Source organism: Microcaecilia unicolor, chromosome 7 (genome assembly GCF_901765095.1).
Source record: "Microcaecilia unicolor chromosome 7, aMicUni1.1, whole genome shotgun sequence".
Classification (NCBI taxonomy): Eukaryota; Metazoa; Chordata; class Amphibia; order Gymnophiona; family Siphonopidae; genus Microcaecilia; species Microcaecilia unicolor.
The window spans coordinates 132818996-132833220 of record NC_044037.1 but is presented as its reverse complement, the minus strand read 5'-3'; the positions used below and the strand labels follow the sequence as shown (position 1 = coordinate 132833220).

The window sequence follows — 14225 nt, the reverse complement described above, 5'->3', positions numbered from 1 at the left end:
AAAGAAAATCAATGCGAGAGTAGGAGGCATGCACTGAGGTGTAGAAGGAGTAATCTCGATCGAGGGGATGCCCATCTCGCCAGGCATCAAAAAGCCCTATCTCCTCTACACAAGAGGCCAGCTGTTCAGCCAGCGTTCTATCTGCTCGGGAGACCGACCCTGAACGATCTAAATCCGGGTTTATGGTGGCATTAAAATCACCCCCCCCCCCCCCATATAAGCTGGCCTCCTTCCAAAGATCTTACATTCCTCTTCAGTGTTTTAAAGAAAGAGGCTTGGCCCATGTTTGGCCCATAAATGGATCCCCAGGTATACTCCCTAGACTCCCGCATTCCACGAATCAAAAGGAAACGTCCAGCTGAGTCTCTCTTGATTTGCTGAACCTGTATGGGTATACTACATGAAAAAGTAATGCCACTCCTCGCTTCTTACTATTCGCAATATCAGAAGCAAAGTACATTTTTGAGTAAGAGTCAGGGCGAAACAAATACTCATGTGTACATTTCAAATGTGTTTCTTGTAACATTTACCACCTGTGGACGTAGTCTAGCTAGCTCTTGGTATATCAGCAGTCTTTTTCTTGGAGCATTTAAACCCTTAACATTCCAAGTGTATCTTTAGGTCAGACATCATCTGTCTCCCAGAAGTAGAGAGAGGCATAAACCAAAGTATATAACATCACTTTCAATAGAAATTTTCCCCAAACAAATACAGAAGAGAGGCACCCCCCCCCCCCCCCAAACAGTATTTTCCATGTGGAAGAGAGAGAAAGACCTCCTCCTCCCAACCACACTGAACTCCCAACAAGATCAACAGCCTCACCTATGGCCCTTCATCCTGACCTTCCATCCCACCCAGAATACCGACCCTCCAATTCAATACAGATACATCTCCCCTCTCACTTCTCTGGTTGCGTTACCATCCCAAAAGGCATAGCCTTGAGACTGTCCCAGTTCAAGTTGCAGATCGTGTTGCCGCCACTCGTGGCTTGTTCGCTTTATTGAAAACTTGCTTCCATTGGTGGACTTTATCACGAGCTTTGTTTACCGCTGCGGTTTCATCAGCCTCCGTCTCCATCAGACCTGCTAACTGGGGTAGCTGCTTTGCATCCGCTACAGTACGCATCCGATGAGATTTGCCTGATATAGCAAAGCATAATGCAAATGGAAAAGCCCATCGGTATTTATCGGTATTTAATATTGTTTGTTCAGGGCTTCCAATACCGGTCTACGCCACTGCAATGTATGAGCAGACAGACCTTGATATACAGTTATCAGGGTTTCATTATACATCAGTTCTTTCTGCTGGCGCGCTTGGGCAAGTAGATTTTCTTTTTCAGAGAATTTCCAAAACCGAACAACTATATCCCTCGGTCTGTTCTGGGGATTGCACAGGGCCCTGGGTGCCCGTTCAATTTCTGACATGGGGGTATCCGGCTGTGCCGCTAGCAGTTGCCCGCAGATCTCTTATACAGTTTTCAAGACCTCTTCCTGGGCCCCCCCTCTGGCACACCCCGAAAACGCAAGTTTTTACGTCTACTGCGGTTTTCAGTATCATCAAGCTTATATTGTAGCTCGTTCATCTGCGTTTCAAATCCTTTTCGCTGGCGCAGTTGTTGCACGACTTCCACGTGTTCATCCACCCGCATTTCTAGATCTTCAATACATGTACCCACGTCCTTTAGCTCACCTCGCAAATTATCAATTCGCTCTACTATGTCCGCCTTCATATGGGCTAAATCTTTTCGAAGATCAATGAGCAGGCGTGCAGAGTGTGATTTTCTAACAGTTCCAGTTTCTTCCTTCGATCTCCCCGAATTAAAGTCTGAGGCCTCCTCGAGTCGTGGGGAAACATGGCGCGATGGTGTTTTGGATGTGCGCTGGCTGCTGCGCGCCCCGCTTTTTGCCTCCAAACTCTTTAGCTTTTGCGACAACTCACTGTCCCTCACTTCAGGTGAGTCTCAATCAACCAGAGAGGTGCAAATTTCATTGTATTCTATGCTAAAGTTCGCTATGTTAGCTGGGCTGGTTGGGAGCAACAAGATTAGGCTACCATTGAGGTCAGTGACGTCACCGGAAGTCTATGAAATACATTTTAACATTATGGATGCAAAATCCAGTCAAATAAGTTGACTCAAAGTGTGCATCAAAATTGGTTGCGACTCATTGGAGCATATTTAGACTAGTGTTCAGACCGCAACAACTTCCATGCAAATAAAGATGCGGACTTGAAATTTTGAACAAGCATTATGCTTGTACTGGTCATAATACTGCCAGATTTGCAACTAACCAGCATCTATAACCGCCCTGCAGGATCTCTTCAAAAGTTGGCACTGTCAGCGCAAATAGTAAAATATACCAAAGTTCAAAGCCAATTATTAAAAAAGAGTCTGCCTGAATCAGCTTGTGAACAGTATCATCTGAAAGAGAAAATTGTGCTCTACAACACTGATATGTTTTTGTTTTGCAATGCCACCATTAAGTAGCCATTTACTCAGGTCAAAGTATGTTATATTTTGTGTGCGTGATGTATTGTGTTGGTCCATGATGGCTGAGCCATTACTGGTTATCACATTGAAACCAGCATCCCCATCACCATAGGGGCCATGCCCGCTAGCCATGCAGTAACATCCACAGGTGGGTATCTTTACTGCAGGATCCCAAGCCTGATTGTGGGTTTCTTTACTGTAGGATCCCAAGCCTGATTGTGTGTTTCTTTACTGCAGGTTCCCAAACCTGCCTGTTTCAGTTACTTCACTGCAGGTTCCCAAGCCTGCCTTCTTCAGTTACTTCATCATTCTGAAAGCATCATTGATCTGCAAGAGAACGGTTTCAGGGAAACTATATTGCCGACCAAATGATGTCACTGATGGAGCTGGAATAACAGCAATGATAAGTTGTTCTGGGATCCAGCAAGTATTGCGTCTTCCCGGCCAATAAAATGAAGTAGCGGGACCATGAGGATGCATAAAGCTTATGAAAGCATCTTTCTGTTCAACTGACATTTCACAAACGTTTCCAATCCACCATAACAGCGCACAATAAACAATTGGACAATCAATGAATAAAATACGAATGAATAAATAAATAATTATATCAATACTTTAAAGTGACTATTAAGACTCAATTTCCTAGAAATGAAGAAAAATTAGCGCATCAAGCACTGTACTGTTTTGGGATCTTGCCAGGAATTTTTGACCTGGATTGGCCACTGTTGGATACAGAATGCCGGGCTTGTCTGTCCTAGTATGGTAATACTTATGTACTTGTATACTAACTTGTTCTTGAAAATGTGCTTTTTGGATTGGTGAACTATAAAACACTTATTTCTCTCTCATGTGAAACCAAAATGCCATTTTACACTGGAAGACCTTTGTAAAATTACTCCCATATTTGTATCTGAAGCAGTACCGTATCTTTTAAAAATTAGAAGCAAGACTGGTAGGGCTTTCAGTGCTTATGGAGCTCTTCTGGCCACAAGTTCTTTTCATGTCCACATTGTTGCTAATATAAGAATTTTTTGGGTTTGAAAAGGTTGGAAAATACTGCTTTGAAGGACTGGAAGTCTCAGCCTCTAATAGCATAAAGCAAGGGAGTTCAGAAATGGGAAGAGAGCCTGTTGAGAAATCCAATAGGATCCTTTCAACACATGTATCTCTTAACTTTTCAGGTATCTACGGCGAAGAGGTGGGCCTTATAAATCAAATCCTGCTACTGATCTGTCCCACTGGCAACTGACCAATGATGAAGGACGGCAAACATGGCAGTATACAGAGAATGAGGAAACCTTGCGGTTCCAGACTGTGTTGGAAATGCATTCCTTGGGACTGGACACTGTAAGTGGTGTACCTTAAATTAATCTTGCACATAATCAAATGGGATCACCTCTTTTGTTGGCATCTTTGTGTGTAATGAGTGGCAGATGTTAATTTTTCAGCCCTTTCCAACTTTTGCCGATATTAATGAGTCAAATAATTTATAGTGGTAGTAGTAGTAAAGCACAATATTGCTGAGCACAAGTAGTCAGTAGTCAGTTTATCACCAGAACTTTGGCTGTCCAAAACCGGGGCTCTCAATTTCGACTGAAACGGAATCAGCAGCCGAAATTTACTGTTTCGTTTTGGCTGAAACCAAAAGTGAAACTGGCTCCCCCCCCCACCTCAGCAGAGAGCAGGTCACCACGGGCCAGCTGTCACCACCATAGCCCCTCCCAGTACACCTCTCCCCTTTCGTGATGCCCAGACCTGTCTTGTAAATCTCCTGGTGATCTATTGGCCTCTTCCAGGCAAGAGTAGCTCCAGTCACTCCTGCCCCCGCCAGTTCCTCAGCCAAAATGGCTGCTTGGAACTTCCAGCAGCAGGCTCCGTGGCCATTTTGGCACTGGAACCAGCATAAGCAGGAGTGATTGCTCCTGCTTGTGCTAAAATGACTGCTGAGCAATTGCAGGGGGAAGGGAGATTTTCCGTTTATAATGGTAGATATTTGGTAAGATCTCTTTGTTGGCTATGTATTTTGTTTCAAATGTTTCAAAATAAGTTTTTTGGAACAAAAATTTTAATGTGAACAAGTACAAAATAATGTAGGTGGGGGAAAACAAAATAATGTAGGTGGGGGAAAACCAGACTGTGGTACATGGTGAAAGGAAGATAATTGTCATACCAGGGTACAAATTATGGGGTCCTTTTACAGAATAGGGGTAAGCCCAGCGTGGACTTACTACTCACTCTTTCGGGTCTACCACCGGCCTAACGTGGCTGCTGGCAGTAGTCCCGCTCCGAGAACGTGCCATTTCTGAGGGAACCCCCCCCTGGAAATGGCTTGCATGGCCATGTATGCCTGGGGTCTTTTAACCCACTGTGGTTAAAAGGGCCCTGTCGTGCAGGAAAAATTATCCCCACCTCCAGCACAGGGCCCTTTTTCCCACAGCTTGGTAAAAGGGCCCCTCCACCAATTTGATCCAGTGATAGGATGGATCACTGGATCAAATTGGTGGAGTGGTAGCCTTGAATCAAATCAACTAACTTGGAATATCAATGGATAGAAATTCCATGTGAAAAGGGGGGAAAAGATAGTGATAGGAGTGTGCTACCGTCCACCTGGCCATGATGAAGAGACAGATGTAGAAATGTTATCAGAAATTAGGGAGGCTAACAAACTGGGTAACACAATAATAATGGGTGATTTCAATTACCCTGAAATTGACTGGATAAATGTAACATCAGGACATGCTAGGGAGGTAAAATTCCTTGATGAAACCGAGGACTGCTTTATGGAGTAGCTGGTTCAGGCACCGACAAGAGGTGGGACAATTCTAGACCTAGTCATTAGTGGAGTGCATGATCTGGTGCAGAAAGTCATGGTGCTGGGGCCAGTTGATAACAATGATCATAACGATCAGATTTGATATAATCTGTGGCGTAAGTACTCAGAGAAAATCCAATATGTTAATATTTATCTTTCAAAATGGAGATTATGATAAAATGAAGAGAATGATGGTAAAAGAAAAAACAAACAACTTAGAGGAGCAGTTGCAAAGGTCAAAAATGTACATTAGGCATGGATATTTTTCAAAAATACCTTCCTTGGAAGCCCAGACCCAGATATATTCCATGTATTAAAAAAGGAGGAAGGAAGGCCAAATGATAGCTGGCATGGTTAAAAAGTGAGGTGAAGGAAGCTGTTAGTGCTAAAAGAAAATCTTTTAGAAAATGGAAGAAGGATATGACTAAAAATAATAGGAATTAATAGGAAACAGCATAAGGAATAGAAAGTCAAATGTAAAGCGCTGATGGAAGGCAAAGAGAGACTTTGAAAAGAAGATTGCGTTAGAGGCAAAAACAAATAGTAAAAACATCTTGTTTAGGTATATTAGAAGCAAGTGGGGGCATGACCAAGATGGCATCTAGGCTAGATGTGTTATTTATTTATTTATTTATTTTATTGCATTTGTATCCCACATTTTCCCACCTTTTTGCGGGCTCAGTGTGGCTTACAATAAGATATGAATAATAGAAATACATTTGTTACAACTTGGTTATGGAATACATTGTGCAGAGTTGTGCGAGACATTCGGATATCGTTAGGAATATAACAATGGGACATCAACATAGAAACATAGGAAGGAGACAGTGGGACAATGGATTGCGGGATGAGGGATCGGAAGTGGATGTATGTTGCATTGATGAACAGTGAGTATGGACTCTATGTGTTTTGGTTCTTTCCGTAAGTTTGTTCAAACAGGTGAGTCTTCAGTAGTTTTCGGAAGGAAGCTTGTTCGTTAATCACTCTTAGGTTGCGCGGTAGTGTATTCCAAGCCTGCGTGCTCATGTGGGAAAAGGTTGACGCGTGTAGCGTCTTGTATTTCAGGCCCTTGCAAGTGGGGAAGTGGAGGTTGAGGTATGTTCGGGATGACCTTTTAGCGTTTCTGTGTGGTAGGTCTATTAAATCAGACGTATGCTGGGGCTTCGCCGTAAATGATCTTATGGACTAGTGTGCAAACTTTAAAAGTAACGCGTTCCTTAAGTGGAAGCCAATGTAATTTCTCTCGTAGTGGTTTCACCCTTTCATATCTTGGTTTTCCGAGGATGAGCCTGGCTGCTGTGTTCTGGGCTGTTTGAAGTTTCCTTAGTATGTGCTCTTTGCAGCCCGCGTATAGTGAGTTGCAGTAATCCAGGTGGCTGAGGATGAGGGATTGCACTAGGCTGCGGAAGACGAATCTTGGGAAGAATGGTCTTATCCTTTTCAATTTCCACATGCCGTAGAACATCTTCTTGGTTGTGTTGTTTGCGTGGGTTTCCAGTGTTAGGTGGCGGTCGATAGTGACTCCAAGGATTTTTAGCGTTTCTGAGACTGGGAGGTTTAGGGTTGGTGTGTTTATAGCGTTGAATTCATTTGTGTTGTATTGGGAGGTGAGTATCAGGCATCGGGTTTTTTCTGTGTTTCATTTCAGGCGGAATGTATCTGCCCATGTGTTCATGACGTGTAGACTTTGATTGATTTCGTTGGAGATTTCTTTGGTGTCTTGTTTGAATGGGATGTATATTGTTACATCATCGGCGTATATATATGGGTTGAGGTTATGGTTTGATAGGAGTTTTGCTAAAGGGATCATCATTAGGTTGAAAATAGTTGGTGAAAGAGGTGATCCTTGTGGGACTCCACATTCAGGTGTCCATGCCTTGGACGTGGTTGAATTAGATGTGACTTGATACGAACGTAGGGTTAGGAACCCCTTGAACCAGTTCAGGACATTTCCTCCTATGCCAAAGTGTTCAAGTATGTGTAGTAGGATTCCATGGTCAACCATGTCGAAGGCGCTTGACATGTCAAATTGCAGGAGGAGTATATTGTTGCCAGTTGCGATTATTTGTTTGAATTTGGTCATAAGGGTGATTAATACTGTTTCTGTGCTATGATTTGATCGGAATCCTGATTGGGCTTCATGCAGTATTGAATGTTTGTCTAGATAGTTTGTGAGTTGTTTAGTTACCATACCTTCAGTTATCTTGGTTATTAGTGGTATGGATGCTATTGGCCTGTAGTTGGTTATTTCGCTCGTGTTTTTCTTTGTATCTTTAGGAATTGGGGTGAGTAAGATTTTTCCTTTCTCTTTTGGGAAGAGTCCATTTTGTAGCATGTAGTTTATGTGGTTTGTTAGGTCTATTATGAATTTCTGAGGAGCAGATTTCATGAGGCTATTTGGACATATGTCTAGTTTGCAGTTGGATTTGGCATATCTTTTGAGAGTTTTAGAGATGAGGTCTTCTGACATTTGTTCAAATTCAGTCCAGGTTCTGTCTGCTGGGTATATTCCTTCTTCTGGATCTAGACAGTCTAGAAGAGTGGTGTATTCAGTAGGGCTGGCGGGTATTTTGTGTCGTAGTAGTATAATTTTCTCCTTGAAGTATGTCGCAAGGTTGTCGACACTTGGTGTATCTTTGTCGTTGGTTGTAACTGGTGTGGTGTCTAACAGTTTGTTCACGAGGTTGAAGAGTTTATGTGTGTCTTTGTAGTTTGGTCCTATTAATGTTTTGTAGTGTAGTCTTTTTGTCTGTTTTATGGTATATTTGTATTTTCTCCGAAGTAGTTTCCAGTCGTTTAGTGTTTGTTCGTCTCTCTTTTTGTTCCAGGCTCGTTCTAGTCTCCTGACTTGTGTTTTTTTAGTTTTTTCAGCTCTTCGGTGAACCATGGATTTGCATTTTTCCTGTGTGATGTTCTGGTTTGGACTGGGGCGATTTTGTCTAATGTTGTTGTGCTTATGTCATCCCATTCTTGGAGGAATTGGATGGTGTCAGCGTTTGTAGTCCATTCGTTCTGGTAGATCTGTTGCCAGAATGTTGTGGGGTCTATTTTTCCTCTCGTTGTGTAGGTTGTTTGCTCATGTTTATTGTTCGTGTTTAGTTGTGTTTTTCGCCAGCAAAGAGTGACATTTGCTCTATGGTGGTCTGACCATAATGTTGGCATCCATCTTGTGTTAGCGAGTATGATAGTTGAGTCCGGTTCGAATCTATTCGTTATGATATCTAGTGTGTGTCCTTTTTCGTGAGTTGGTTGTATATTGGGTGTTTGCAGATCCCAGAGTTTTAGGAATTCTTTGAATTCTCGTGTACTTGGTAAGGTGTCATCTTCTAGGTGTAGGTTGATGTCGCCTAGTATGAGGATGTTTGAGGCTGATACGCAGGTATTCGAGATGAAATCCATGAGTTGTGTTTGGGCGTCTTTCCATTTTCCTGGTGGCCTGTAGAATAGGATTGTGTTAAGGTGTCCTATTAGGCTTGGATGGTTAATTCTAGTCGATGCAATTTCAAGTTGTGGTGAGGTGGATTCGCCTGTGATTGTGATAGTGAATTCAGGTTTGTATATAATAGCTATTCCGCCTCCTCTTTTTTTTCCATTTCTTGTCCAGTGCGTGATTTTGTATTTTGGTGGGCACGTTTGTAGGATGGCGGGGTCTGTGGGACTATGGAACCAGATTTCTGTGATAAATAGGAGGTCTAATTTGTCTGTGATGATCCAGTCTAGTATGTCTGCTGAGTTGCTTACTGCTGATCTTGCATTGATGTATCCTAGTTGGATTGATTGATATGGTTCCAAAGTGGGGTGTGACGTGTTTATTTTTATTAGTTGTCTATTTCTTCGGTAGTTGAGTTTGTTGTTGTCATTGTTTTCCTCATTTTGTCGGTGGTGTTCATATCTGGAGATTATTCCAGTTGGTTGGTTGTTGTGTCTTTGATTTGGTAGGTCGTTTAAAGGTTGTGCATAGGATTGGTGAGATGTAGGTGGGTTGTTATGGTTATTGTTTTGGGCGTGCATTGTGTATATGTGAGGTATTATGTGATTTGTGGGTAGTAGGGTTGTTGTTGTCTAGGTTGTGGGTTGTGTTTGCGTGTAAGAATATAATGAGACACTGGATGATTAGGAGTGTATTGCTGGTGTTCATGTCTATGTATTGGGCACTATGGCAAATATGCATCTGGTGTAAATTTAGGCGAGTCAAAGTTTACAATTGCATTTGAGCTTGGTTACAATTCAAGCGAGGTACAAAAGTTTACAATTGCATTTGAGCTTGGCTACAAATTAAGCGAGTCAAAGTTTACAATTGCATTTGGGCTTGGCTACAATTCAAGAGAGGTAGTGCTGGCATTTGCAATTATCTTAGCAACAAATTTAATTTAAAGCTGGCAGCAGTACTGTGCTAGGCAAGCGAGGTAGTGCTTATATTTGCATTTAAGCTTGGCAACAATTTAATTTAAAGCTTGGCAACAATTTATTGTAGGCAAGCCTGCACTTAGTACTTGGTAACAGTTCTTTACTAGGCAGACGGGGTATTATTGCATATGCATTAATCTTAGCAACAATATAATTTAAAGCGTGGCAACAGTTAAAGGTGCTGTATTGGTATAGGACACAGTTGCTTTCAATTTAAAGTATGCAGAGCAAAGTAAGATAAAGCGAGGATTTTTAAATCATGCTAGGCAGTGCATGCATGCAGTTAATGTGAGCAGGCAATTGATTACTTTGTTCAGCTGCGGCAGTGCAGCTCCTGTTCCTCGGTTGTGGTGCTAGGCGGTTGGTCTTCCCAGTCAGTCTTGGACAGCCCGAACGGCGGCCACAGGAACCAGTGGCTCGGCCTCCTGGCCAGAGGAGAGCTCGACCTGCACCCAGCGATCCTCCGATCTCGCTCGTCCTGTGTCCCAACCGGTCCTCGGCGTCGCGTGGTCTCAGGCCGCCGTCTGATCAACCGCCAGTGCTGGGCTCAGTGGGTCAGGCTCTGCGGTCTTGCTGGGGCTCGGCGAGTCAGGCTCTGCAGGCAGCTCCGCAGCTCTGCGCCCGGCGGCGTCCCTCTCGGCAAGCCGCCCGAAGTTGCTAGATCAGTTGCGGCCTATCTCATTGTCTTCTCCGCCGTCGGTCCCCGAATCGCGGACCGGAAAGTCAGACCCAGCGTCTGCCTCCGGGTCGGGTCTCCCAAATCAGCAAGGCTGGGTAGCTCGGACTTGCAGTCTGGCCCAGAGGGCGCTGCGGTCCTCCGCGCTGCAGGGTCACCGGCCGCCCCAGCGTTCGACTTCTCGGGAGGCCGCTCGTCAGCTCCCCGACTCTGGCAGTGTTCTCCGCGTTCGGGTCCGACGCCCGGACTGCACCGGCATCAACCCGGGCGCCCTCACTTGGGCCCAGCAGAGTCGAGCGGCGATCCATGGCCCCTTCAGCCGTTTGGCGCCGGGAACCGCTCCACGAGGCAGGCAGATCACCAGTCTCGGACCTATTCGCGTCCACTGTGTCACTGCGAGGCCGCCGCGGCCCCCACTGACCTCCCTTCGGCTCTGGGTCGTCTCCGGTCCATTCCGGTCCGGCAAGGAGTGGCGCGTGGCGGTTTGGGCTGGTCCAAATCCTCGGACCCTCGGGAGCTCACCTCGGAGCTCCTTACTTGTTGGCCATCTTGCTAACACCTCCTATCTGCCTAGATCTGTTATGCTGATCTCCGGAAGATTTGTTTCCTGTTTACTTCCTGTTTACTTATTAGCCTGGTTTCTATGATGTCGAAGAGTAAAGGGAAAATTAGAGGAGTTCCCTCCTTACCCTTTGCGTCCCTGACTCTTCGTCAAGCTCCGATAACAGCATATGCGACGTCTACTGCATCTTGGGGCATTTCTTTTGACTGGCACAGAGAGGAGTCCTGGTCGGGACTCAGCCCGTGAAGTCCAGCACACCAGGCTCAAGGGGCGGGGAGCATGTCGGCACCTCGGAAGTTGGGGTTTTTGAATCGTCTAGGGAGGGGCTTCCTCCCAGTACAGCTGTGCTCCAGGATGGGGTTCACCCCGAAGAGCTGAGCTTTCCAGTTACCTTCATGACTGTTGGGCTGAATTTGCCAGGAGTAGAGAATCCATCGGAACCGGTGATGGTGGGAGGAGAACGGGCCTAGTCCTGATGTGGCAACTACTGGTGAGACCTCTGAAGGTAACGTTGGAGTCCTTATGGACAGCTATGAAATCCTTGCCTAAGGTCTGTCTTACTTTTGTCTCCACTTCTAAGACTAATGGTTCAATAATTGAAACAGTCCAATCTTGACTAGCCCATCAGGACAACAAACTAAAAGAATATGAATGATCTTTATCCCAAGTAAAGGAGGTGCAAATGTAGTACGTCGAAAGTTTGGAAACTTAGAAAATGTAGCTAGATCATTTGAGACTTCTAAATCTTCCATCTATAAAATTTAGCTCCCCACGGGATATGTTTCATAAGTTTCTAAAAGAAGTATTTCAATATTCTGAAACAGGGCTTCCACCAGTACAAAAGCTGTACTTCTTAATTGGGAAGCTAGACTAGAAGGTCCAGTGGGCGTTGAATTATCCTTGGACTGCTTGAATGTTTCAGCACTTTTGGAGAGTTCACAAAAAGAGGTGGATTTTCATGCCATCCTCCCGATCTCATTTGTGTGTGTTCAAGATAAGAAGGCTTTGCTTAGACTTTATTTAAGACAATTCACCTCAGTTACTTTTATGGAAGGAAAGATTCAGATTTTCCCTGACGTTTCCAGATGGACAAAGGAGAGAAGGAAGAAGTTTCTTTCTATGCGGCAGGAAGCTTTGAATGTGGGAGCTAAATTCCAGTTACTGTTCCCATGTAAATGTCACAGAATCAGAAGTCGATGAATGGCAGCAGCAGGCGAACCACCCAAACAAGGATCGAGGCTGGAAACAGACAGGGCTGGTACAAGCTGGTCTGGAACAAGCAGGACTGGAACTGAAGCTAAAGACAGGACAGTCATAGGATAGGAGGTAATGTACTATTGTGCATTCAGAACTAGTTACAAAATAGAAAACAGGGGAATTAAATGGTCAGTATTCTCAATGGAGAAGAGTAGATAGTGGGGTTCCCCAACGTGCTAGGACTGCTGCTTTTGAACATATATGTAAAGGATCCAGAGATGGGAATAACTAGTGAGGTACAGTACAGTCTCGATTATCCAACTTTCGCTGATCCGACCATCATGCATATCTGATAAAACCCCGGTGATGTCATGTGGCTTCTCTTTCCGTACTCCAAACCCAGGACCCTACTTTTACCACTGTTGTGAGCTGAGATCCTTCTTTTACTTCCTTTGTTTCTGCATTGTTTGAGTGGAAATCATTTATCTGACAATGGGTCAGTCCCATTTAGGTTGGATAATCGAGACTTTACTGTAATTAAAATTGCTGATGACAAAGTTAGTTTTTAAATTGCAAGAGGACCTTACAAGACTGCATATACTCACATCAGATGCCATCTGCCATTTGGATGCCCAGTCTCCCAAAGTGAGTGATGTGTGTGGGAAAGAAGAACCTAAACTATAGCTACATGATGCAAGGCTCCACATTAGGAGTCACCGCCCAGGAAAAGGATCTAGGTGTTATCACTAATATGTTGAAACCCTCAGTGTGCAACAGCGGCTAAGAAAGCAAATACAATGTTAGGAATTATTAGAAAGCAAATAATAGAAAGCAAAAATGAGAATGTTATAATGCTTTTGTATCGCTTCATGACCACACCTTGAATGTGCAATTTTGGTTACAGCATTTTAAAACCAAAGATATAGCTGAATTAGAAAATTTATAGAGAAGGGCGACAAAAATTATAAAGAGGATGGGATTAGGACAGGCTAAAGTGACTATGGCTCTTCAGCTTGGAGAAGACAGCTGAGTGGAGATATGATAGAGGTCTATAAAATACTGATTGGAGTGGAATGGGTAGATGTGAAAAGCTTGTTTTTATTCTTTCTAAAAGTACTAAGATTAGAGGGCATTGTCACGTTCTCAAAGCAGGGAACTGGGTTTGTGAGCCCTTGGGCCACTGCCGAGGAGCAGCAGCGGCAGGCAAAACCACCCCACGCTAGAACCAGGGCAAATCTCAGGCAAGCAGTCAGGCTTCACCTGCACTTGGTCACTTTTCACCCAGAGTTGAGCTCTGGGCTTCAGGTGGCCGGCAGGACTTGCTGGACCGGGCAGGACTGGATAACAGCAAGGCAGCACAGGGACTGAGGGTCAGAGGGGAAAGGGAGGAACATGGGCAGCAAGGCAGGAGACAGGGCAAGGAAGGGAAAGCTAAGGGGCAGAACAGAAAGCTGCAGAACAGCCACTAAACAGGGAGCACACACTGACTAACAAAACACAGAACTAAGAGCTGCAAGGAGCCCCAAAGCCAGAACACAGACAAACAGAAACTACACACAGAATACAAACAAGAAACCAGGCAAGGAAAGCAAGCAAACCTAAACTAAACACAGACTAACTAGAAACAGGCAAGAATCTCAGGCAACGACCGGACTAGCAGAAGTGCAGCAAGCAACAACATACCAGGGCCTTAGACGCAATGCAAAGGCAGAGAGGTTCCAAATGGCTATTAAGCCCAGCAGGCAGCTGAGACTCAGGTGCAACAATCACCAGGCAACTAAGGGTCGGGCAGCCTGGAAGATCCGGACTGGACTGAGCTGAAATCTGAAATGAGTGACAGCACACCGACAAACTAATACAGCCAGCACACAAGAGACAGAACTAACTCACAAAGGACAGAAGCCAGCTCAGAAGCTGACCACAGGAAATAAGGTGAGTCTGAGAGGGGTCACGGCCACAGACGTGACAGGCATGCAATGAAACTACTAAGTAGTAAATTTAAAACAAACTGGAGAAAATATTTTTTTCATTCAATTCTGGAATTCATTGCCAGAGAATGTGGTAAAAGCAGTTAGCAGGGTTT

The 14225-nt window shown here is 44.4% G+C and overlaps 1 protein-coding gene across 1 annotated transcript in view; it reads left to right on the top strand.

Moving 5' to 3' along the window:
- The window catches only part of LSS (lanosterol synthase), a 968970-nt gene that overhangs the window by 42685 nt on the left and 912060 nt on the right, over positions 1-14225 (top strand). The window contains exon 2 of the mRNA XM_030210819.1: positions 3670-3835. Coding sequence (XP_030066679.1) covers positions 3670-3835 — 166 coding nt within the window. The remainder of the gene's footprint in view (positions 1-3669; positions 3836-14225) is intronic.